Below are 26203 nucleotides of genomic sequence, written 5' to 3'. Positions count from 1 at the left end.
TATATGCATTATTAATTTATGAAGTTGAGAAACGACCCAATTTTTTTATTATATAGAAATATAGACCCATCAAATTCGAGAATTATATTATATCCGTATTTCTCCTTCGGCCACTAGATTTCACCTTGCTTGCTTGAGACCGCTAGTACTACAAAATGTTTGGAGTTGTTAGAAGGGGTGTTTGCCTAATGAATCCCGCCATAAGAGCAGTTAGTCTTCAAAAGGCAACTATTGTGTCAGGTCCTCCAAGATATAGAGTGTCATTTGCTGTGAGTTTCACTTAATACAAATGTGATGTAACCTGGTTCTCTCATATTTCGATAGCCATTTTGTAACGGTACTGAAGCATGTTGTTTTATGCATAATAACGGCAACATTGTGACGACACTGAATAATTTTATCTATCCGATAAAGATACACACATTATAGATGAGGTTAGTTCGTGCTGTCACAAATTTTCGTCGATTTTTAATCTTGATAAAACTTTGGTAGCATAAACAAGTTCTCGTAAACAGTGTCCACTCTTTTTATGGTATATCAAGGTAAACGAGAAATTCAGGTGCTTCTCCCATTTTGTGATTTTAATACATTATTGATTATGTCATGGTTAATTTCAGAAAAAGTTCTGTCTGTCACACTTAACTATAAAGCAGTGGGTGAAGTGTAGGCCGATAAATCAGCCCTTCACCCTAGTCCTACATGTAAGACATGGCACATGTTGATTTTATTTAGGTGCTTTGTCTTACTATCCAATTAACAGCCTTGTATAGTGTGTTCCGATGTCAACGACATCAGAATGAGTAATCAAAGTTTCAGGAACATCTCACACACTTGGCAGCCTATATCGACATTTTTCCACTAATTTGTGTGTAATTAATATACTTACTGTGCTGTCTTTATCCTGGTGGAATGAAAATATGACACTAGCAAATGGATGCATTTTCACGTTTCGTTGACGTACATTTGAATTTGTTGCAATGCAACAGTAGTCGATGTATGCCAAAGTAAGTTCTTGTAGGTCATTGTTGGGGATCTGTTTCTTGAACGAAACGAACTGTTGCTTACAGTTCCAATAGGCATAATATATTTTTTATTCATGGTGGCGCTCACCAGATAATAAGTACTTTTGAGAGAGTGACATATGTAAGGTGAAGTAGTTCGCATTTAAAACATGCACAGTGGAGAGAATGTTTGCATACCTCTATGCTACATTAATGTAATGTGGATGATATTTCTTTTGGATATTGTACTTTTGGAAATTTTACATGATTTAAGCACACTGCTAACTAAAATGACTGCTCCCTTGTGTTAAAAAATCAGTCTGAATTAGTCTAAAGTACACTATACATAGCAGCTATTAAAATAGGGAAAATGAATTTTGCCAGACTAGACAATACCAGCTTCTGAAAGTGCAATGAATGAATTACCAAATATATCAAATGTAAAAAAAGTTATCGGCTCTTTTTTATACAAATGACCTCTGAAGTTCAGGAAGTGAAAATGACCAAGTAGAGCTAGCACTTTTTTGAAAGGTGCACATTTGAAGTAAGGCCAAGCTGTATACTCTATAACCCATAGTACACCCATCAATCATACACCAAAATAAAGGGAATTAAAGGTTCTTTGCATTATACCTAAGATATACAAGGTCTTTTTTAAATAGCCAGTATAACCAGTGAGGAAAGCCGGGGACATTCTTTTTCTTTAAATTCCTAACCCTATGCAAAATGCGAAACTGTATAGCGCCACCCATTTCATTAAAAAATAGTATTTCAACTTATTCTGATTTCGGCTTTCATCGCTTTCCAGCCAACTGAAATGTAGGCCAAAGCAACTTGAAAATGGGTCCATTTCCTTTGTGAGAATTTGAATTTATTAGAGAAAAGGCATCAGAGTAAGTTAAGTCTGACTAAAACATTATAACTCTACTTTGTAGAAAAGTGCTGTTTTTTAGTTGTCATTTGTGTGAAATATTCCTGAAAATTTTACTTTCGTAATGATGTTAGTCGACATCAAAACACACTACACAGCGCCATTAGTTAGGCTGTAAGACCCTGACGCCCCAAACATAAATATCAGCGTCAGGTCTTACATGTAGGACTACCCTTCACCCGTGATGATATTGATTTTCGGGTGAGGGGCTGATATCACCTATTTATTAAAAGCTGCAATTATTTGCATCCAAATTTGGCGGCACACATCCATGTATATTTTATACACTTACTAGTATTTCTTGTGGCTGTGCAGCTACTATTGGCTGAAGGGTTCTTTTGGTAACATGTAGGTTATATTTCCTGATCAAATCATGTTTGGTGACTTGTAAATCCACCTGAAATAGCACAACCATCTGTCCTGTGGCCATTTAAAATTTCACGCTTTGATATGGCTGTTACCAATTACCAGTATGTGTCTCAAGTGTACGCGGGTTTGTTCCAAAATGATTTGCATGCAGCAGAATTGCATATTTTAATGAACAAGTGACATCAGACCCACAACATAGTCCATCAGTATCAACACAGATTTGTGGAGTTGATTTATCTGACAAGGTGACGTGTGGTCAAGAAGGCTCATGGTCATTCTGTACCCAGGTTGTTTTGTACCCAGTGGAAATTGGTCGTTTTTTACCCAGGGTGCTGGTCATTTCGTACCCAAGGTGTGATCATTTTGTACCCATTTACAAGGTCAGGTATACAGTAGTGTCATATTTACCACTCCCTCTCTAGGCCTAATCTTTTAACTACCTTAAAAATTGCATGAGCAAAGCATATCAGGGCAAAAAATTGACCAAATACAAATAATTACAGTAATTATCTTGTTTTCACTGTATAATAGCATTTGTGTACTGAAAAGAATTTTAAAAAATTCACATTGCAAGTAAAAGTAAAAATAAAATGTTGGCCAGGTTTAAATAAATGAATATCTCCATTCTTTTTTCTATCGTTCAAATTAACAAACGTAGTCATATTTCTTGGTATTATTTAGTAATGACTAACATGACTGACAAAATTACAAATCCTCTTAAAGCAACTAAAAATTCTGCAATCTTTTAATAATGGTGCTGGATGAAGATAAAACGGTGCTTAATTAAGTTTCTTTTCTCCAACAACCAATACTGGTGTTAATTTCAGTTTTTGTCGCCTGCTTTTAAAGTTGTTGAATGTGGCATACAATACGGATCGCCAAGTGGGTTTTTTTTGGTAGACTGCTGGCTGCATTAGCATACTTGTGCAATGTTTTAGACACTTTCACCTATCACAAGAAACTAACAAGTTAGTGGCATAATTGAAATTATATTGGTGGTTATATTTGTACTTAGGTACGAAATGACTATAGCATTGGGTATGAAACGACCAGCACCTTGGGTACAAAACAACCATTGCTTTGGGTACAAAATGACTCATTTTGGTATGAAACGACTTGGGTACGGAATGACCAGATACAGGTCAAGAATACAGGAAGGTAGCGATAGGACAAATAGAAGAGTAATGATAGGAAATGTAGAAATAAGTAGAAAAGTGTCAGTGCACATTTTTGTTCTTTCATACTCAAACCAGATGACCTCTCCTGTGGCCTAAGTGGTTGAAGCGTCAGCCTTGGATGTGGGAGGTCGCAGGTTCAAAATCTGGCCGAGTCATACGAAAGACTTATAAGAATTATACTAGCAGCTGCCTTACTTTGTGCCCAGCATTAGGAGGTTAGTATTAGGACTGGTTGGCCTGGTGTCACAATTTTATTTTAATCCCTGATGTCCAGTCATTCTTCTGTCAAAAATTCCTTTCGTTACCAACTAAGTAATAAAATGTGCATTCAAAAATCTCAGTTTGAGTAAGGAATCTTGAAATGTTTAGGGAAACTTGGACCATATGTGAAAATTTAACTTTATATTTCCCTCTGATTACAGGAAAAGACTGCCCTTGGGTTTGTGATGTGTGCAGTGTCCTGTGCCCCAGGTCTCTGGATCTTAGCCCATATACAGGACTACAGGGGAATACGTGTTACCGAGAAGTAGCAGTCACCTTTTTAATAGACCAGCTCTAGGAATTTCTTCTTATGTTTTGAGTGTGATCATATTTAATGTAGAAGATGATGGTGATCCTGCACTAGAAGACTTGTTTTCCAGTACTTAGTTTTGATCAGATCACCATAAATTAATAAAAGGATAAACATTACTATTTCAGTCATAATTGAATCATAAATGCAAATAAAAGACAACCTAGAGTAAACATCTTTTGTGAAAAAACTGATGTATTAAAGTGACACTGTATATCTAATGTTAAAGTAAGGGAAGGAAAGAAAACAAATGATAATACCACAAAACTGAGGTGGAAATTGAAATATAATAAATGAAGTTCTTATAATAAATTGTATCTTTTGTGTTATATGAAGTACATATGTGTTGCCTTGGCTGCTTTGTGAAATATAGACACCAGTTCAAGAGAGATCCTTCATACTTCTTCAAAAGGAGGGAGTTGGCCAGCCCCAGGGATTACCCATACTAAACAAGGTCACAAGACATACCAAACCACCACATCGCGTTATAAGTCAGGATCAAAAACTTATCAATAGGATGCTAATAGGTAAAACTAAATTAGCCACCAGCTCTGAGAAATATTTGACAACCAACACAAACTCAAATGGCAAATGCCTACACTGCCCACTCCAAACAGATTTAGTACATGCTTTCAACACCTGCCATTAAGTATAGAACCCAAAGAAATAGGTTTAGGACTAAACAACACAAAATAGGGTCCCCACTGACCTATACTGAATTCCTCAAAGAATAAAACTTAAATAAGGGCACTACTTACAAAAATATTATAAATTTCCTTACCGACATTGGGAAAAATGGGGGGATATAAACAAAGACTCCTATTATCAATTTAATAAATACCATTCAATTAATTACAACTAGTAGACAGGCTAACAAACTAAACATAAGGAACAATAAGATCAGATGTCTTTGACAAGTCTTTGTGACCTGAGTATTTGGCAAAGATATGTCTTATAAAAATAAATTTAGTCTGAAAATAACATCACATAAATAAAACAAAATAGGTACAAATTATCAAAACTGGTAGACATGCTAATAAACTAAAAATTAGGGAATAAATAAGTCTTAAGTGACCAGAGTATTCAGCAAAGATATGTCTTCTCAAAATGGATTTAGCCTGAAAACAAAATAACAACGCATAAATTTCAGACTTAGCCAGAAAATAAAATGACATAGTAATAGCTTCATCTATAAAACTTGGTAAATAAATCAAACATAGATTAGCAAGCACTTAGCCCAACTTTAAACCCACACATAGAAACAATAAACTGCAATATCCCTTAATCAATACTTATAAAAAATATATTAAAAAAGTTTTTTTTTATTTAAAAAAAACCCAAATGATAAGTTGTACCATCTCCTGCAAAGTCTCCCTCTTTCCTGCATCCAGAATAGCTCTTTTTCATAGGCCTGGTTAGACCTCTTAGACGATGCTTGATTTGAGTCGCAACCTGGGAATCGGGTACCACTGCTACAGTTAAAGTATTTGAATATTGAATGAAAACAATACAACTTTTAACAACAGTGATTCTTTTACTTAAATCCATGAACAAATGATAAATTCTGCTGATATGATTTTTCCATGTTGTCCAAGTGCATGAAAACATTTGCTCTTGTCTGTACAGTATGAAAAGAATTTTGATTGAGAACAATTTTTTCATTAGATTACTTGACAACTGATGATCATATCTCACTTCATTCACTTGTCTTGCAATATCTGTAGGATGTTCATTGTTGAATCTTCACAGGTACCCACCTTTGCTTTCAGGTTCTTTGTTACAATAGGCAGTCAGTATCAATAAGCCTGGGTCAATATATTGTTTCATCTATCCATATTCATGAACTGATATGGGAATTAACTTGTGCATTTCCACATAACTTCATTCATTCAGAATATAATCCTTTGGCTGCATTTTTCATCTTCTTAGTAGACTTTTGGTGTATTGAGGTACAAATCTTCATTCACTCCATTCTGTGTCCAAAGCCCACAGGATCATCAGACACATCAAGGGTGCATGAACCACACAAAAAGTCATGGACTTTTCATCTTTCATTATTATCATGTACTTTGAGCTTTAGAGGCTAGTTTGTTGCTCCTTAATTCCAAGATGATACCTTTTATGTTTTTTTGTTGTTGTCCTTATCAAAACTTCTTTATGGACCTTTGAGTAAAATTTTATTTGACAACCATACCCTTAAGACAGTTTTCCATCTGTCGCTAGTGGTGTGAAATTCATGCCTTATTACCAACCTGGGTTTCTTGCTAAGAATCAGCTACCTTCATTAGTCCTTGTTCCTTTTGAAATCCTTGTTCTCAATTGTATGATAAAGATAGGTCCCCTTATCTGGTTTAGGCTTCAGGTGTTTCTTGGGCCAAATCAGATGGAAAAGAAAGTGCTGGAACCATCTTTTTCTTCCTCGCAAAAGTACTGCAAATATTTAAGCAACCACCATGTTGAAGTGGATTGCTTTAATAAAAGAGCTTTAACAAATGTAAGAGAGGTCAGGAGGTTGTGGCTATTGCTGCACATAGGGCCTTTCTTAATCATTATACTCTGGATTATATCATAAAGCCACATTCTGATAGTCTCACTATGGCATGTGTTGGTTCAACCACTGATCAGTGTCACACCAGAGCAAAGGTATGTATGCATTAGGTCCAAATGTGTTAGCCCAACAAGTTGACAAGCCTCATCCCATATGCAGTAGACCACACTGCAGAACTGACAACAAATGATAAGTTCACTTGATGGCATATATTTGGACCATCAGCCTCCCACTGGGCTGGTAAATTCAGAATTGCAGTACATGTAATAGCTGTTACTGTATTATTGCTTATCAAATTTTACTTGCCTGCTATTATTGCCTAATTCCCTCCTCCCCCAGCAATGATGTCATTTTAGTCTCAAGTAAAAGACGAATGATATTCTGAATGATCAAAGTTTATCTAGGTGTTTTCATTCCAGACCTCCAATTACTAATTGACTGTTACTAATTGGAGGAGGGAATATTCCCCTTGGGTTGGGGACTAGTACCAGACAGCAATGCAACAATATAGTAGGTATCACAAAATTAAAATTAGTTTTACCCCCCAAAATTTACATATGCAAAGAAAAACCATATAAAATTACCTATTGTCAAATTTGAGATAAAACCACATATATTATACAATCTTAGACCTTTGTTATTGTGGTTATTAAGTGACATGAGACAAAACTCGTGTTAACTGATGCAGACTGGAGGTGAGTGTGTGATTCTGAAAGTTAACTGGTTTATAAATCTTTCTATTCTCTTCAACAAAATGGTCCAGAATTGTTTTATCATGTGGTTTAGTCCAATGTAGTGAAATTTATGGGTATTATAGAATGTTTATTTCAAATGAAAATGACATTTGTATGCAGCTTTCAGTGACAAAATGTGATATAAAAAAAAGATAAGAACCAATTTTTTTCTCCATTACTGAATGTCTACAGGAATAAAAGAGCATAACATTTGGATTGAACTTTTTAAAACTTAAAAACCTTGGAGGTATAATGAAAAGCTTTAAAAGAACATAACTGAGCATATTTTAATCATTAAAATTATAGTTAATTCTATAAGCAAGCATGATCAGTGACTATGAGTCTACTGAACAAGTACAACTCAATCACTATAAATCTGATAAACTAACACAACCTAATAATTACGAATTTGATACACAAGTACATCTCAGTCAGTATAAATCTGAATAATCACTGACCCATGGGAAGCTATTGGCAAGCTTTTTCACATACCCATGTTGGCCTAGCATGAGACTAAAACCCAAGAGGACTGAGCTGAGATGTAGTAAGCTGTAAAGGGAAGCGCCTTGGACCACTCAGTCACCCACAGCCCCTGAGAATTGCCATGAAATCTTATATATACATCTGGTTGGTCCTAAATGAAAATGGTGCTGCTCTGATATATGATATGGCAACCACATTTGCAATTTTGAAAATATTTTTATTGCTACTGCTGAATGGATGGTCTTATCAACATGGGATTTAACTTAATATGATATCTAGTTGGCCTTAAATGACAATGTGCTATCTTGCATCAAATATATCTGCAATGATAGCTATCTTGAAAACTTTGTTATTGCTGCTCCTTTTGAACTAAAAGTCACTGACATGGGATTTTAACCTAAGGCTTCTTGTGAAGTCTTGTTGGTTGTAAAATAAATGTGTCAACCTGACATCCATTATGGTCACCATGGATGTCATCTTGAAAATCTTATCCCTTCTCCTCCTGAATTGAATGCCATATTGACATGGGCTCTTCATCAGTTTCCTTGTGATATATAGTTGAACCAAAATTAAAATGGTATTAATCTTACATTCGGTATGGCCACCATGGCTGCTGTCTTGAAAACCTTATTATTGCTATTCCTCAGTGAAAAGTCACACTGACATGGAGTTTTCACTGGATAACTTCTAGAGATAACTATTCATTCTAAATCGCGATGGAGTTGATACAATATAGCTCTCCATCATGGCCATTTTGAGAATCTTGTCATTGATATTTCTTAATGGATGGCCATATTAAAATGGGGGCTTTTACCAAAAGTCCCCTCATGTTTACATGGTCCTAAAGAACATGGTGCTGATTTGACATCCAGTATGGCCACAATATCAGCCTTCTTGAAAATCTTGTTGCTAATCCGGAATGGAAGATCATTTTCACATAGGGTTTAAACCAAAAGACTTTTAATGATATCTAGTTGATTTGAATTGAAACGGTGTTGATCATACATCCAATATGGCTGCCATTGTAGCTACTGGTAATTTTAAACTGTTGCTATTTCTCAAAATTATTGGAGAGGGTTCTCACTCAGCAGTTAAAAGGCAGAAATGGTCTTATTTTGAAATCCCTGAAAAAAAAACCATTTAGCCAGAAGAAATGCACTCTTGTTGAAAAAAGGTAATTTATAATTTTTTTAAAGTTTTAATAATGATGGCAATATTTGATGCTGAATTGTCATTATTTTTACAAACTTGTGTGTGAGTGTGTTTGTGGTTTGTCCCACCCAGTCACATTATCCTGAAGCCAGTCCAACTAGTTCTAGCACTAACCTCTTAATGCTGAGCACCTAGCGAAGCAGCTGTGAGTACCATTTTTATAAGTTTTTGGTATGATTCGGTCAGGTTTTGAACCCGTGAACTCCTGCATCTGAGGCTGATACTCAAACCACTAGGTCACTGGAGTGGTCCTGCACAAATTTAAATGGTCTTCATTGCCAGAATGCTTTTATTCAAGTTTAGTAAAAATTTATTCAGTGGTTTTTGTTAGTGGCCATATTTTAATAGTGGATCAGTACTTTTTAAATAAACTTGTTGGGGTTCAATACAGAATTCTTTCTATCATATTATGTTCAGCAGTTCTGGAGAAGTCAGTTAAAGGTTTTTCTATTTTTTGGAATGGTGGCCATATTGGATGCTGGATTGGCATTATTTATACAATTCCAAATAGCCTGTATGCCAGGATGCTGTGTCCCATGCTTGAAATGATTTTGTAAAGAAGTTGAAAATAGAAACTTATTACAGACAATGAACATATTTTTCTATTTTTAGTAATGGTGGCCATATTTGATGGCAGATCAACATTATTTGTAAGAAGTGGAAAGGTCTTCTTGCCATGATGCTTTATGTCAAATGTGATTCAAATGTTTCCAGTAGTTTTGGGAAAGTCATTTAAGGTTTGACAAAAATTTACCACTCTTAAGCTGCTGTGTTAATGCCATGATCATAGAAAAGAACTAGCAGTGCAATCTTATGGATAGTGATTTAAGTAGATAATATAGATGTGCTTTCGATAACCTCTTGACTTGGTGTCATTGGCTCCATTTTGTTTTTATACATTTAATGATGTGATTGATTTTTATAGGTGTTTGATCTGTGCTCACATATGCAGTAGTATTGTTTTAGCCACCATTCAAGTAACCTGCCCCCCCCCCCCATTGTTTGTCAGCATAGTTTTGATCTTTTATATTTGCTGTTTCGGGTATTTGTAGATCTAATTCCAGAAATTGAAGTACCCATGAAAAAATATATTTTTACAAAACCCATGAAAATTGATATGCATGAAAATATCTGAAACCACATTAGTTGCTAACTAAATGTAATTACTTAACCAATCATAATCAAACAAGATCTTAATGACAAAGATTTGTTTACTATGTTTGATCAAAATCTCTCCCCTCAAAAACCGCTCCGTGGCCTAGTGGTTAGAGTGTCCACCTCAGATGTGGGTTCAATCCCCGGCCGAGTCATACCAAAGACTTACAAAAATGGTACTAACAGCTGCCTCGCTTGGCGCTCAGCATTAAGAGCTTATTGTTAGGACTGGTCGGCCTAGTGTCAAGATGATGTGACTGGGTGGGACATCATGCTACATGTCTGCGGCATGATGCCCCATTCCTAGACATCACTATAAACTGCCACACTGCAGACATGATAGCGATATGACTGAAAGATTGTTAAAGCTACATTAAAAGTCACACACACACACATTTTTAGCCATATTTTATCAGCAAATTGGCACCATTTGTTCAAAATTGTAAAGGCCTTTATGCCCAGACCGTGAAGTGTGGTTGAAATTAGTGTGGTGGTTTTTGAGGAGCTGAAAATAGAAATTGTTAACTGACTTAAGATGACTGATGCATGAATGGCCATACCATAAATTCACTTGACCTTACGGCGATGTGACTGAAAAACTATCCTGACCTACAGGTATTTTCTTATTAGTTAAACTGTTGTTTGTAAACAAATTCTTTACTTAAAATATTGTCCTAAAGACAACAATACTTCTTGAACTAAAAAAAAGGCCATTGCAACACAGGCATTCCTGTGGTGAAATTAGTGGAATAGATGACTGTAAATCTGTCATTCATATGTTCTATGCCTAAACTTTAACATGATGTAAATTCCATTTTATTTACATGGTATAATTGTTGTTGTTGATTTCATGGTTTCTGCAAACGATGAATTAAATGACCCAAATAATTACATTGTGAAAGGTTAGAAGGATCTTCCTTCCATCAAAATACAAGCAACGAAAATGTAATTTTTTATTCAAACAATAAAACTGATATGCACAGAAAATAAATGTTGCAAAACCAAAGCTTAATAACGAGTCGAGATGCTATGTGGAACATTTTGTCCAATACAATGGCTAATCAATGAAAGTTCTGAATATTTGCTAACATCATGTAGTACTTGTCATACAGATTATCTGCAGTATAAGCATCTGAAATCATTAATTAAAACATTCAACTTGAAGAACTTCGCTTATGTATTATCCATTACTAATATGGCACAGGACACAAAATTAATACAGCTATATAATTATAATCAATGATAACATTTCAAAAGATAATTTGTCTAAGCCTCTATTTGGATGGAAAAGTAGCCATCTATTTCCCTTAGTTTATCAGACTCTGTTTTGCATAAGCAAGATTATGTTAACTATCATAAAAACAAATAATACTGGTAGTATCAAACATTTCTATACCTAATTTCACTTTTAAAACCCTAGTGATATATTACTGATATCTTTCAATAATTAACCTAATTAATCCTGCTGGTACGTTTTGCTATATAAAAATTACATGCATTTTCTTGTTCCAAAAACATGCTGCTGTAGATTGTGTATTCAATTAACATTTGATCTTTGGTACCTACTAAATTTCTGAAAAAATTTCTCAAAAGTACTGTTGTGCTAAATGTGATGCCCCTCAGAACAGTATCATGGATAGTTTTTAAATAAGGAAATTGTTGCCAGGTTAAACTCTAACATCTTTCATAAATTGCAAAAACAAATTAAACCCTGTGTAATACAGATACATGAAAAGAGTAAAATATCTGAAATTGTCTTTAGACTAATTTTCCATGTCATTACTGTAGTCAGAAATGTCTTGATCTTATATAATAGTCACAACAAGTAGTTATTTCCTAACATTTATAGAGGCCTGGATGGGGCAGAGAAACTTCTGTATGAATTCAGCCTCTGACATGGTAGAAAAGTGAAGTGTGTCCATGTTACTACATGTAAAGTGGTCACCATGGAAACTGGCACTTGTCACCAAAATCTCTGCTTGTTCATCTTTAATGGCAGCTATAAACTTGCAATGGAACTTCTGCATGGGGTAAACAATGCTGCTGTAGATTTTGTATTCAATGAACATTTGATCTTTGGCATCAAATGACTTAAGGGCTTTCTGTTTTACTTCAAAAATCCTCTCTTCTCTGTTGCACTGCTGATTTACATAGAATACATCTAGATTGGCTGTGAGCCTGTTTTGGATCATCAACTTACACAGGTCTACCAGTCGCTCTGCATCCAAAAAGGGACTGACAAGATAAACCTTTCTGTTGGTGTCCTTGAACCAGTAGTTCAAAAGAGATTTCCACAATTTGTAAATGTACGTAGATCCATCCTTCACACATGGGGTCTGCAACTTTTTAAGCTGACTTTCAACAACTGAGTCTGGCCACTGCAATAAAAAAAATGACCATTATAGGTATGGGCATGATATGACATAAAAGTCTGCTATTAATTGCAGAGTTGAAACAAAAATTAGAAACTGATTTTGTGTGAGATGTTTTTGGAACAAACAATGCCAATGAAAGTTAAAGTTAGTGTCTTATAAATGGATTTGGTGTCCAGGGATACCTGTCTACCCTCTACCCCCCACCCCTTCAAATGCCCAGATAAAAATATTAAAAAAACAAAGTAAACTGGGTTATAATGTCCCTGTTGTAAACTTGGCAAGCATAAATGTCTCACTGAAAATTACTTAATACATTTAGTGCTCTAGTTCTGCATCACCAAATCTTTTTTGGATAATGTTCTTTTTGTGCTATTTTAATTTGACTGCTTTCCATTAGGCATTGTTTTATTATTATAACTGTATTAGTCTGTCTTTTTGTACAAATAATTTTAGAGAAACACTGATTGCACACAGTTTAAATGGACCTCTAAAAATATATTGCTGTGCATAATTACATGGCTTGAAATCTGCCACAATAATCATATACATATGCCATATTCAGGTACTCTTCACACTTCCATGGCTTTCTTCATTTTGAAAGAGCTAGAAAATATTTTCAGGTCTTCCAAACTTTTCAAATACAATGCTGGGACTAAGAATCTGTTAGGCATTAGGCATAATATAGTAGCCTCTTAATCCATCCATTGATCATATAAGATTCTCACAACAACTAGAACAGGATTGTCTATATTACATTTTCAGGATAAGAATTTATTTTATCATTCCAATTAATGTTTTCTTAACTGTACAATGGGCAAGTGACATTATTCCTTTCTGTTCAGTTCTGATAAAACTGATGTTTCCATATACAAAATAAATGGCATGTTAGCTTGGAAAGGAAATGTAACTGATTTTTCCATGCACAAAATAAATGGCATGTTAGCTAAGAGAAGAAATTTAATTGACATTTGTATATACAAAATAAATGGCATGTTAGCTTGGAAAGGCAATTTAACTGATATTTTCACAATAAAAATAAATGGTATGTTATCCTGAAAAGGAAATTTACATCCTTTAAATGGTTTGAAATACAGGGTTATTAGCAATGGGTTATCTCCAATCCATTTTACTGCCAAAATCTATAGATCTTTTCTGAAGTGGATGTGTTATGTCATCATGCTGTTTTAGCCCTGGCTCCTGGTCTGAATAAATCACATATTTGCTGGAAGTCACTGTGCACTGTATTCATTCAACTGTATTTAATCTGTATTAACACCAATATTAACAGAACTATGGTTTATACGCACCAGATAAAATGTCATAAGTTCTAATTCCTCAGCCAGGTCATTTGCAGCAGATTTGGCTGCTGTTTCTAGTTTTTCTGCCTCTGCATTATCTCCTCTAGATCTGATCTTAGTAATGACTTGGTTCCTAATCTGCACAATTTCCAGTGCCTTTTCTTCTTTCTCCTTTGTTTTCTCTTCCTCTGCCACTGAAAGATATACACAGATGCTTTGCCACTAGCTCCATAATAATGAGATACATAAATGTTATCCAAAATTGAAGACAGTGCTTACTATTAAACAATTTCTCTTGAAAGCAGAACTTTGTTAGGGCCAATAGCAATATATATATATATATATATATATATATATATATATATATATATATATATATACACACACACATTCACATGCACATCTATATATATATACACATATATATATCTTACAAACACCAACAAGGAGTATGATTTATTAACATTCATTATTATTTCCCTTGAGGTACTTGATAGTTGTTCTTCTATGCTACTGCAGATTCATGTATTTCAGTGGGTAGTATTTTTATAGTTGTGCTAAAAAATGACATGTTGTAAGGGCCTAAAAATTGTGTCTCCCTCCTCTGACAGACTCCCAAAAATCAATGACTTTGAATTGAAATAACTAATATTTGTAGGATTTGTTTCCCTTTGTGTCTGACCACACTGTTTTGCTTTTGTGTTTTGACCCTGACCCCAACACTGCCTTACTGATATTAGTATGACCAAATCATCAAATACGTACATTCATACTCAGGTTGGTCCCTTTCTAGTGCTTTATAAAGCTGTATACTTTGTGAAAATGGTGGAGCATTCTATGCATGTCTGTTATGCAGAAGCGAGATGACATTTTTTTCTGACATTTAATGAACAAATATACAGTGAATAGCACATTCATGTTCAGGAATCCTCTACATAACACAGGTACACAGGTATTGTCATTGAATGGATGGATATATCTGCATAGGATTTTCACTAAAAGGCTTCTTACAAGGCTCAAATGAAAATGGTACTGACATCCAATATGGCCACCACAGGGATCCTCTTAAAAATCAAGTTATTGCTTCACCTCCTGAATGGATATTCACTATATGACATCTTATGATGTCTAGTTGGTTCTAAATGGAAATAGTGCCAATCCTGTGTCAATATATGGACATGATGGCAGCCATCTGGAAAATCTTATCACTACTCCTCCTCAACAGAAGGTCATTTCAACTTGAGATTTTCACGAAAATGATGTCTTGTTGCTCCTAAATGAAAATGTTGCTGCATGGACATCCAATATGGCCACCATGACAGCAATCTTTAAAAACATGTTATTTTCTAAATGGAAAGTCTTCTTGACTTGGGGTTTTCACCAGAAGGCTAATTATAATATTTAGTTGGTCTTAAATGAAAATGGTGTCAGATGGACCTCCGATATGACCGCCATGGCAGACATCTTGAAAATCTTCTCACTACTTTTCCTTGACAGAAAACCATTTTGACACAAGGTTTTCACCAGAAGATATCTCATAGTATCTAGCTGATCTTGACAGAAAATAATGCCAATCTGACAACCAATACTGCCACAATGGAGGCCAGCTTGAAAATCCCGAATTTATGGTCATTATCACTGATAGACTTCTGATGATATCTAAGTGGTCCTTAATGCAAATGGAGCCTTGTTTCAAATATGGCTGCCACAATAGCTATCTCGAAACTGTTGTTACACTACTCCTCCTGTATGGATGTTTATAATGGCATGGGGTGTTTACCAAGTCTTTTAATGAAGCTAAGTTTGCTATTGCTCAGAGATAGGTTGAACACTTGAAACAAAAACAGTCTTGCATAGCCAGAAAATTCTTTTCAGATCGTAAAACATCAGTCCCTTCAATGGACACTTTCTCTTCTTTCAGTGACCTTTTGAATCTGAAATCAATAGGATTTTTCCTTACTCCATAGAGTAAAGTAGTGTTAGTATTGTGCAAAATCAATTTTGCTTCTATCAAAGTGACCTTGATCTTTGACTCTGAAATCAATAAGATTCTTCCTAACCTCAAGTGTGAGCTATTGACAAAGTCTAAAAACCATACATAGCAGAAAACTCAAGATATTGTCTTGAAACCATTTTCTTTTCTTCAATCATGGTGACCTTTACATTTTAGTATTTAACTCAACATTGAAAAGGTTCCTCTTTACCTCAAGTGCAAGTCATCCACAATTTTTTAAAATATAGGAGGTGGACAACTAATTGATTGTGAAAGCCAAATTGGTAAGAGGAAGAATGGAGGTGTGTATAGCCATGGATAGCAGGGCATCTAGCTTGTTCAACCTGAATTACTGTCAACTGTGATGAATATTGTTGTAAGTATTGCAAGTATTGTGTTACAAATTTAACAGACTGTTTTCCAGCAGTATCTTTCAATATTAAGGAACACTTTCTGTCAGCTTTAGAGCTTCTTAACATTGTTTACTGTTTCATTTCTCAGCTGACAAAAATTCATACTATCCTTGAACCTTTGATGAGTGTTTTAAAATGAATGTGACAGATTAATAACTAAGATTGCTATATTACATTTAATACTTAATATTTCAAATTTAATTTTATGTAAACTGATTCAGTATAAAACTTTGAGTTACCGGTACATTAGCCTAAATTATGCAAATCTGAAAGTTAGCATTTATGGAAGTTGCAGTTTTTCATCTTTAATCTTTCAAACATTTACCATTTGGATTTAATTAAAAGACTATGGTAAGAGTAAAGCTTTGTGGTTGTTTTCCTATTATCCCAATCCTGCTAAATATTCAAGTATATTGCTGTTAGTTGACATATCAGGAAAAATCTTTATGGATATATCTAATATCCTAGTTTTAAAACTAGAGGTCAGAAAAGGGGAAACAGGCATCATTATAAACCTTGCACACAACTTTAGGGTTCTCTAATCCCCAGAAAGATAAATGTAAATAGGGATTTTAAAATGAGGTTTTTAGAAGACAAAAATAATTGTGCCTGATGAAAATTAATGAATTCATAGTAATCAGTTTAACTGACTGGGATGCAACGAGGCATTTTTCACTCAGAGTAATTGTCTGATTTTGATAATGATTTATTATAAAAGAATTTTAAATGGGTAATTTACATTTGTCACTATTAGGTACTGTGTATGATTATGAAGAGTCGTATTTACAACTGACATTAGTTTAATGTCTAATTTTTATATACCGACGCAAAAGAAAAAGAATAAAAATGTGTTCAAGACACAAATGTCCGATCACAATCTAATACAACATACTGAAGCCTCTGATAAAATGAGTTGAATTGATATCATTACTGATTCATGTAGTAGTTTTCAATCTTCTTGTACCTTTCTTCATTTTATCATCTTCTTCCAGTTTTTTCCAGTTTTCTGTGTACTGCCTATATATTGTGGTTTGAGGTTGTGGGGTACGTATTGGTGCATCATATGCATCCATGATGTTGAGGAATCTGTTCAGGAACCATTCTAAAGCCATAGTGCCCTGAATCATCATAGTACCAGTCTTGTTAAACACTGTTATGATAATATCATCAACTTTCAGAATGATCTTATCATTTCCCTTCTGATCATACAGCTCTTTGTACGAGTATTTAGGCATTGGGTAATTGTTCTGATGCCTCAGTACTCGCAGCCAGAACATTGCTAATGCAATGGAGCCATGCTTGGACCTGTGCTTTATAGATATTGTCAAATTTTTTCCCACTTCTATGTAAACTTGCTCCTGAATCTTTGAGTACACAAAATTTTTGATGGATTTCTCTAAAGCAGTCTCTTTTGTGGCCATGATTTTTCAGGAGTTTAAACCTGAAATAAAAGAAAATAAAGCAACTGAAAAGCTATTACATTTTCATCTGTTTGAATACATGTAACATAAAGATCGACAAAGACCAAATTAGCATATTAATAATAATTCATATATGTGTGGAAAGACTGGATAGATCAGTAAGCAAAACAAATCTTTTGAAGAAATATATCTCAAACAACTATGATCTATCTTGATACCTTCTTATATATTCTTCCTGATGTCATAGCATATTTGTTTCAAGTTTCTTGGCAGGATCATAGCATAAAAACAGAAAAGAATGGAAAACATGGGTATTTTTGTTTGTTCTGGGAATTTGGCACTGGATTTATGCATTGTTATAAATGTGTTTTTTTTTTTGCCCATATGGACTCTCTTCTATATGTCAATTGCTAATTATGCAATAATCATGGCTCATGACACTAATAACTGCAATCAGCTGCTTCCAGTGGGTCAACTAATGCAATGGTTGGGTCCCGCTCGACATTTCCATATGTCATGGGACAGTTGTTAACCTAAGGTATCCATGTGCTTTAAAGCATGCTGATCAACATCTGTGTGATAATTCCATCCAATATGCTTGTATGTGAACTAATAAAGTAATCTTTTCGGTAGGGTCAACATTTTAACAATCCTTTTAAAAAAAAATCTTAACAAATGATGTAGTAGCATTTCCGAGAATGGATTAAAACAGAAGTCGGCTTATTGTTTGTCTGGGTGTTCAACCAGTGAATTTGTTTCACACGTAATGGCACATAAAACGTACTATTATATATATATATATATATATATATATATATATATATATATATATATATATATATATATACTGTATGTTTATAAGTACAGTAGACACATTTCCATGTGCCTGCCATTGGTTCTATAATCCCTCGGTCCCTGAACCCTCTCACCTTCCAGTCAAACAAACAATACACCATTCATTGTATTTATTACACTATGACACAAGTTTATTGTATTAACAAAGATGAAACGAGATAAACGATGTGTATTTCTTTTTACCAAACCCTTATATCATAGTACACAGCACTGTGATGAAAGCCGAGGAAGGCCGGGTTGATCAATGCTACGATAGCAACGTCAATCGGATTATCTTTCATATATGACGGAAATTGCCGAGATCATTCCGTTGAAGCATCGTGTGATAACTGTTTCCCAGGTAGCGCTCTTTCTTGTTTTGAACCTAGAATGTATTCGGAATATCTGATGTGTGAACTTCTTCGACTCTTGGAAACAGTGGAAGTAACTGTAGTGATACTTCCCAATTGTTAAGTTTCTTAAAGGCGATAGTCGATTTGAGGTCTGTCCAGTAGTATAAGGGTAAAGATAAATTTTGGGATAGTCTGGTTCCCTAAAATGTCATCCCCATTACTACTGGTTGAGAGGCGAAGGGAAAATAAAAAGAGAAAGTAAGGGAACCATACTACTGGTCATCTAGTTTTCCGCGGGAACTGCTTGGCGCCAAAATTAGACCACGTGGGTAAACAATTGACAAAGAGAAATGGCTACAGGTTTTGATGATCCAGGTGTATTTTTCAGTGATAATTTTGGATCAGAAGATCAGAACAATGAAGAGCAGATCAATAGACAGCAAGTTAAAAATAGGTTTCGTGATTTTATAAGACAGTTCCACGAGGGGAATTTTTCATATCGCTATAGGTGAGAAAACCGCATCAGCTTTCCTTTATGGTGTTTCGTTTAATAGTTTCGGCATATAAGTTTGGAATGCTTCATTGTTAACATAAAGAAACTGGTCATACCGGTTTTGTAGGGTGGGGTGACGTTTTGAAGAGTGCTATGTGTCTCAAATGAAAAGGGTGGGTGGGTAGATTCTGAATAGCCGCCTCTTAGTCATACAGTGTAAGACATAACACGTTGGTTTTGTTTTACTATCAAAATAACAGCCATGTATAGCGTGTTCCTATGTAGTAATCAAAGTTTCATAAACGTCACACGCTTGGCAGCCCATATCGACACGCTTCTACTAGTTTATGTGTAATTAATATATTTACTGTGCTGTCTTTATCTTGGCGGAATGAATATGACACTAGCAAATGGATGCATTTTCATGTTCTGTTGACATACAGGCAAGGCATCTTAATTACAGAACTGGATGATCATGAATTTAATTTTTCATTTTGCAGTGAATATTTATGTACTCAGTCCAGAGTGTTGTATTACATTAATTTCATATTCTTCTTTTAAAGTTTGTAAAACGGAGTTGATTTGTCCTTTTTTTCTTCTGATCTGACATGTTTTGAAATTTGCAAGATCCATCTGCTCTAACATTGTTCATCACATGACATACACAAGTCACACCATAGAGGTAGCGCTGTACAGTTTTGCAGGGCCCCGAGTGGCCGAGTGGTCTAAAGCGTTCTCCGTTACGGATCACTGCCATCTCACCTCTGTCTGTGTAGGTTCGAGTCTCAGATTCGGCCAATGTGGGTATGTGAGAAAGCTTGCCAGTAGCTTCTCATGGGTCGGTGGTTCTTTCCGGGGTTTTCCCGGGTTCTTCCTCCACCATTAATACTGGCCGCCATGTATAGCCTATCGTGTGCTCAAAAATGGCGTTAAACCCTACAACAACAATTATACAGTTTTGCATTTTGCATAAGGGTTAGGATTTTAAAGAAAAAGAATTTCCCCGGCTTTCCTCACTGGTTATACTGGCTATTTAAAAAAGACCTTGCATATCTTAGGTATAATGCAAAGAACTTTTAATTCCCTTTATTTTGGTGTATGATTGATGGGTGTAATATGGGTTATAGAGTATACAGCTTGGCCTTACTTCAGATGTGCACCTTTCAAAAAAGTGCTAGCTCTACTTGGTCATTTTCACTTCCTGAACTTCAGAGGTAAATTGTATAAAAAGAGCTGATAACTTTTTTTACATTTTATATATTTGGTAATTCATTCATTGCACCTTCAGAAGCTGGTATTGTCTAGTCTGGCAAAATTCATTTTCCCTATTTTAATAGCTGCTATGTATAGTGGACTTTAGACTAATTCAGGCTGATTTTTTAACACAAGGGAGCAGTCATTTTAGTTAGCAGTGTGCTTAAATCATGTAAAATTTCCAAAAGTACAATATCCAAAAGAAATATCATCCACATTACATTAATGTAGCATATAGGTATGCCAACATTTTCTCCATTGTGCATGTTTTAAATGCGAACTACTTCACCTTACATACGTCACTCTCTCAAAAGTACATATTATCTGGTGAGCGCCCGCAGAGTCTTGCTTATAATCTGGAACCATTTTCTATAAAACCATAGACTGGTCTGCTACCTAATTTTATAATGAATCTGAGGCCGAGTTCAAATTGATGAAACCCGTTTGTTTTCATGGAAAGAAAATGGGTCATATACAATTGTTATAAATAGAAACAAGGAATATGTTTACGTAAAAGTGATGCTTTTAGAGCAGATTCTTAAATTTCGACAAGTGGAATTAGAGATGATAAAAAAAATGACATAGAAATTACACCACTTGTTAAATCCACATGAAAGGCAAATTTGTTGTTGTCATTCTTTTTTGTTACTTGATTCGACATTGTAAATATCAGGAGACACATAGTATTTACCTTCTATGTACATGTGTAATTGTACATCCAACCCATCACTGAAAAGGGACTTGGCCAGGAACTGGAAATGACTGGCAAGCAAGATCATCTTATAAACTGGAAACTTCGTTTGACATCAAATGCAGATATACACGTGTTAGGCCCCCCCCCCCATTATAATCTGTTTGTAATTAAAAGTCGATCTAAGAACTGACCAAATTTTGTATTTTTTATCTCATTTATCCTTTTTGTTTTTTAAATCGATAGTGATTTGCAAACGGTGAGATATGATCAGACTGTAGAGCCATATTTTCAGAAATATCTCCCATTTGGCAGCCTATATTGATCTTTTTCCCCAGATCAGAGCTCCAAGTAGGTCTTTTGGTTGGTCACTAGGGCTGTCAACGGGTACCCGACCGTATTGAAAAACCCGGGTATTGAAACGTAAACGCGGGTACCCGTAAAAAAAAATCCCCACACTCGCCAACCACTTCAAACAGGTGTGACAGCAATGGCTTTAATTAGAAACCAGATCCCTGCTTAATATAAATAAACAATACATCAGAGAGTCTGTTTGGATTATTAAAATTCATTGGCATTGTGCAACAGGACAAACCGTTATGCCCGAGGCATTATATACCAAGGTTGAAACATGGCATTGTTCTACAGGTAATAAACCTCTTTGTAGACGATAACTATTGATTGTGGGTGCTAAGTGATCGGTACATTGCGTGCTCTTTTAATGAAATCCAGATGGATACCTTTGATTTCCGAACACACATGTCGAAGAAATCCCACAATTTATATTATGAACAATTATCACCTAGACACCTTGAAATCTTTGTACACACACACACACACAAAGACGGTTTTAACGCATTACTCTTGACATGTGGTAAAGCTGCTTTACACGCATGCGTGGGTAATTCAAATCTGTGGTCAAAAGCCGATGAATAAACGTGGTCTGTTCTAACAAGGACTTATACTTTAAAAAAAGGTGAGTGTTCTAAAGGATTTAACGCAGCTGATCACAGTGATCATTAAAAGTTGGATTATACCTGCCATCTGTGTACAAAGGTCATTCTAAATAAATTTATTAATTAATAGCGTGCGGTCTAAAGGATTTAACGCAGCTGATCACAGTGATCATTAAAAGTTGGATTATACCTACCATCTGTGTACAAAGGTCATTCTAAATAAATTTATTAATTAATAGCGTGCGGTCAGATCATTCGCAGCTACATTGGTGCGGACGCATCAGACCGAGTAGTGCATTACACGGTTAGCCTCTATCGCCATATAAAATATTAAAGAAATGGGGATAACAATTAGTTGGTCTACGGTTGTACATGTCATTCATGTGCTAACGGGTACACGTTAAATTTCGCAATGGGTACCCGGGTTGGTTTTTCGTGATTTTTGACAGCCCTATTGGTCACAGGATGGCAAACAAACTAAAATAAAGTAGCCATTTGCACACATTTTGTTGTCAAAATACGCTTTCTGAAATGTAGCGTTTAATCCAAGTCATTTGATAAGTGTCCTATGTACTTTTTTATAGTACTATGAAAGGTAAATTGTAAGCATTAATACTGACCATTTTGATTGATATCAGTGATCTTGAGCATCGTTTGTTTTTGTTGCCAGTCTGTGACTGTTGTAAACAGTATGTTGAATATTGCTTTAGCAGGAAAGGCCCATACTAGGCAGACTTTTGATTTCCAGAGGTTTTTGTCAGCAATTTGGTAGATGAAAAGATGGAGTCAAAAATCTAAACAATACCAGATAATCGGGAAGATATGGCATGTATACATGTGCAGAGGTTGTAACTTGCTTGATGGTATAATAAAAGTTCCATACTCCCAATAATGGAAAGTTCGGATCATAGGCATTGTGCAGTAACCATAAATTTTTCAAAAGACATATTGCATAGATTCAATCAAAATGCTCTTCAGAATGTTGCCTTTTATTATGTCAAGAATGTATATCTGGCAAATAAAGTTTTCTGGATAGCTTGCTATTTGCAAGTTTTACATAGTTCTATGTACTAGCAAGTGATCTTAATGTTACCCTTTTCCTATGGTGATTGGTAATTACAGTTTCTGTTCTTGCTATAATTCAGTTATATTTGTTTGCGCAATTGTGATGGATATTTTCTCTCCTTTTTTCAGATGTGCTTGTGAGCTCGGTTTCATTCATTTATTTAATGCTTTACATTTACTTTTCCACTTGTGGAATGGGGTTGCACACTAGCATTACTGTTCAGGTGATTGCACACCATTTAATTTGAGTTGTAGTTTGAAGTCCATGTAGAATGGGATGATCTGTTGTGCATCTGCCTATCTGTTGGCATGAGTTGGTTTTGTAATAGCTGTTTCCCTCTTGCACAGCCACCCTTCTGCATTGGGAAAGTGGCCTTAAAAGATGCATGGCCATGTAAGGGGGACTAAGAAAGCTACATACTTCAAAGCATTTAATATTTTCATTTAAAAGTAAAAGCAGACCAAAAGCTAGAGCCAATAAAAAATCTTTTCACTTATTTGTCCCAAAATTTCACTCATAGATTTGATAAGAGATGTACACCACTCCCTTGATAACTCGCGCACATCAGGGTCCAGAAACATCGACCGCACTATAAGTGAGGCGTGAGTTATCGAGGGACCTATAAAATAAGCCCAAAACCAATAAAGTGATCGACGACATAAAGGAAAAATGGGGGGGGGGTAGACAGATTATAGTGTTGAATACTCCCTTTATATTTGTGCTGATATTAACTGTGAATAAATATCTCTTCATAACGGTGTACTTTATTTATTATTTCCTCATAGGGCAACATTAATTTCAGGATAAATTACAGTATATTGAGGCTATCATCGAAAACATTCCACGTGGTTTCCGTTTGCTTAACATGTGTATCACTTCACACATTGTGTACTACGTCACTAATTTTTATATTGAATTGGATACATTCTAGTTTTATTGTTTGATCCAAATTAGACGTTTTTTATATATACAAAAGATCGACTCTTTTCGAGAAACAGTGTCGATCGAACGATAGATAGAATTGAATGCGATAGAATTAAAATGGAAAACAAAAAACATGGGTTAATCAGTACTAACATATTTAATTGGTCTACAAATTTAAAAACGGCTTAAATTAGAACAAGTTAATACTTGCCGTTCGTGCCACGCTTGAAAAAATTCAAATCACTTTTTGAAAAAATCAATTTTTTTTGTGTGTTACTCCTTGGTTTCTCTGGCGCCGAGCAAAATTCCTCAGATTTCTCAACTGCATGAGCTTTATGTAGTCAAAATTTTGGGTCTCCAGCCACATTATGGCAATATCAAAATATTTGATTGCTTCCTGTGCAGAGGGGGGAGGTGGTGCAACATCTGCGTCTACATCACTTTTAACACTTGCGGTACTCCAGTTAGAATCGTCTTCTGCTGCAAATTTGTTCGTTATAGAATTAATCATTGTTTCATCTGACATGTATTCGGCTGTGGGGCAGTCATTGTCAGCACAAATCCACTCCTCCATATCATCAACAGAAACGCCCATGTCAGGATCATGAGTCTGTACGAATTTCTCCTAAACAGCCTCGGCATTAATGACATCAGTTTCACTGAAGCCTTTGAAGTCACTATCATTGTCGCTGTCTCTGTTACTGTTTTGCTTTATGTCAAAGGCAGCTCCAAGACCCTTAATCCAGCAATCCAGGTCTCTTGTAAACGATTTTTTTAAATGCAACAAACACTTCCCCAAGTTGTTGATCAAAACAAAGCTGGCATGTAATTAGGTTCTCACAGAAGTACTCACGGGTTTCGATGTGACGATCGATTGACTCTTTTCATGTTTTCAATGAACAGAATATGTTGTGATTATAATGTTTACACTGAAACGGAATTAAAGGATTAGAACGACAGGAAGACGTTTAATTGGTGTTTATTTCATTCTCTGTTGCCACCTGTTAGCATTTACCAGAAGTTTTCATTGATCGCTATTTCACAAGACTGTTTATTTACAGTATACTGACAGCTATTTATCATAAAAACCTACATAATATATGATATCTTTAAACAGAGGTCTCGCTAGGATTTTAAAACTGGGTCTTTCTGCCTCTGAATTCAATCACTAAATATCGGTACATTTTCTCACCCGGCCGTCAGTCAAAGCCTTTGAACTAGCCGCCCTGCTATTGCATCGTGTTCTTTGTTTTTTATGTACTCTTATAAAATGGCAACATGTATGTACATCAAAGAGTCTTTCAGTCACTGAATTCTGTCATTGTAAATATCAGCACAGTTAACTGATCAACACATTTTCCCACAAAGCAGGTGGCTGAAACAGGACCGGCAAATCTTTGAATTTTCCCGCGCACCTATTACATGCGTACGGAAGACTCCCGCCTCAGTGATTTTCTGCGTCCCAGATCAAAAATTGGCGTCCAAATACGTGTAATTAAGCGTTTTCGAGATCTCTGAAATTAATTTTTATTTAAGAACTTGCAAATTTCAAAATATGGATTATATTTTTATGGGCATTAATCACCATGTTCGATGATAAAACGAGCGATGTATCAAGGTTTAATTATCAATTCTTATCGTAATTTTTGATGTTCAGCATATTTTAAAGATATTTTAAATACATTTTCTCTGGAAAAAAATCAGGAGCCAAGATGGACACCGCGTTATAAGCGGGATCGCGAGTTATCGAGGGAGCGGTGTATTTTAGTCCGTCAAAAAAAGAAGACAATTTAAAACATTTCCTCAAAAGGCTATAGAAAAAAATCATGGTATATGGTATCTTATATACAGTACGATAGCATATGTACTTTTATTGGCAAGAGCTGAAATGTATTTGCTGAAATTCTTCTCAAGACTTTGTCAATTGACAGGACGAATCATGTATCCATC

General features: G+C 35.2%; 2 protein-coding genes and 1 long non-coding RNA gene across 3 annotated transcripts in view; 2 read left to right on the top strand and 1 right to left on the bottom strand.

Annotated features, from left to right (window-relative positions):
- Positions 1-92: 92 nt before the first annotated feature.
- Positions 93-4362, top strand: LOC149805391 (uncharacterized). The gene is made up of 2 exons (XR_016419163.1): positions 93-269; positions 3902-4362. It is a non-coding gene; the product is annotated as an uncharacterized LOC149805391 (long non-coding RNA).
- A 6759-nt stretch (positions 4363-11121) lies between these two features.
- LOC149805390 (uncharacterized) lies at positions 11122-18798 on the bottom strand. The gene is made up of 4 exons (XM_089949904.1): positions 18721-18798; positions 17226-17702; positions 13865-14049; positions 11122-12560 (listed from the first exon to the last, which is right to left on the bottom strand). The coding sequence occupies exons 2-4, from the start codon at positions 17680-17682 to the stop codon at positions 12012-12014; spliced, it is 1191 nt and encodes a 396-aa protein (XP_089806030.1). The 5' UTR covers positions 17683-17702; positions 18721-18798; the 3' UTR covers positions 11122-12011.
- A 371-nt stretch (positions 18799-19169) lies between these two features.
- LOC149805389 (DNA replication licensing factor mcm5-A-like) overlaps positions 19170-26203 on the top strand; it is a 63824-nt gene continuing 56790 nt past the window's right edge. The window contains exon 1 of the mRNA XM_089949896.1: positions 19170-19377. Within this exon, the coding sequence (XP_089806022.1) occupies positions 19220-19377 (158 nt within the window). The 5' untranslated portion in view covers positions 19170-19219. The remainder of the gene's footprint in view (positions 19378-26203) is intronic.

The sequence above is a fragment of the Sinohyriopsis cumingii genome, chromosome 2, assembly GCF_028554795.1.
Source record: "Sinohyriopsis cumingii isolate HCF-2022 chromosome 2, ASM2855479v2, whole genome shotgun sequence".
In the NCBI taxonomy this organism is placed as follows: Eukaryota; Metazoa; Mollusca; class Bivalvia; order Unionida; family Unionidae; genus Sinohyriopsis; species Sinohyriopsis cumingii.
Note: the sequence above shows the minus strand (reverse complement) of the source record. Positions and strands in the feature narration are given on the sequence as shown.

What these genes read in the sequence shown, in the direction of transcription:
- LOC149805390 (XM_089949904.1), bottom strand. Translation starts at nt 17,682, where the DNA reads ATGGCCACAAAAGAGACTGCTTTAGAGAAATCCATCAAAAATTTTGTG. An exon ending in AGATGATAAAATGAAGAAAG is followed by an intron (nt 14,050 to 17,225) that starts GTACAAGAAGAT and finishes TATATCTTTCAG; the next exon opens with TGGCAGAGGAAGAGAAAACA. An exon ending in AACTTATGACATTTTATCTG is followed by an intron (nt 12,561 to 13,864) that starts GTGCGTATAAAC and finishes TTTTTATTGCAG; the next exon opens with TGGCCAGACTCAGTTGTTGA.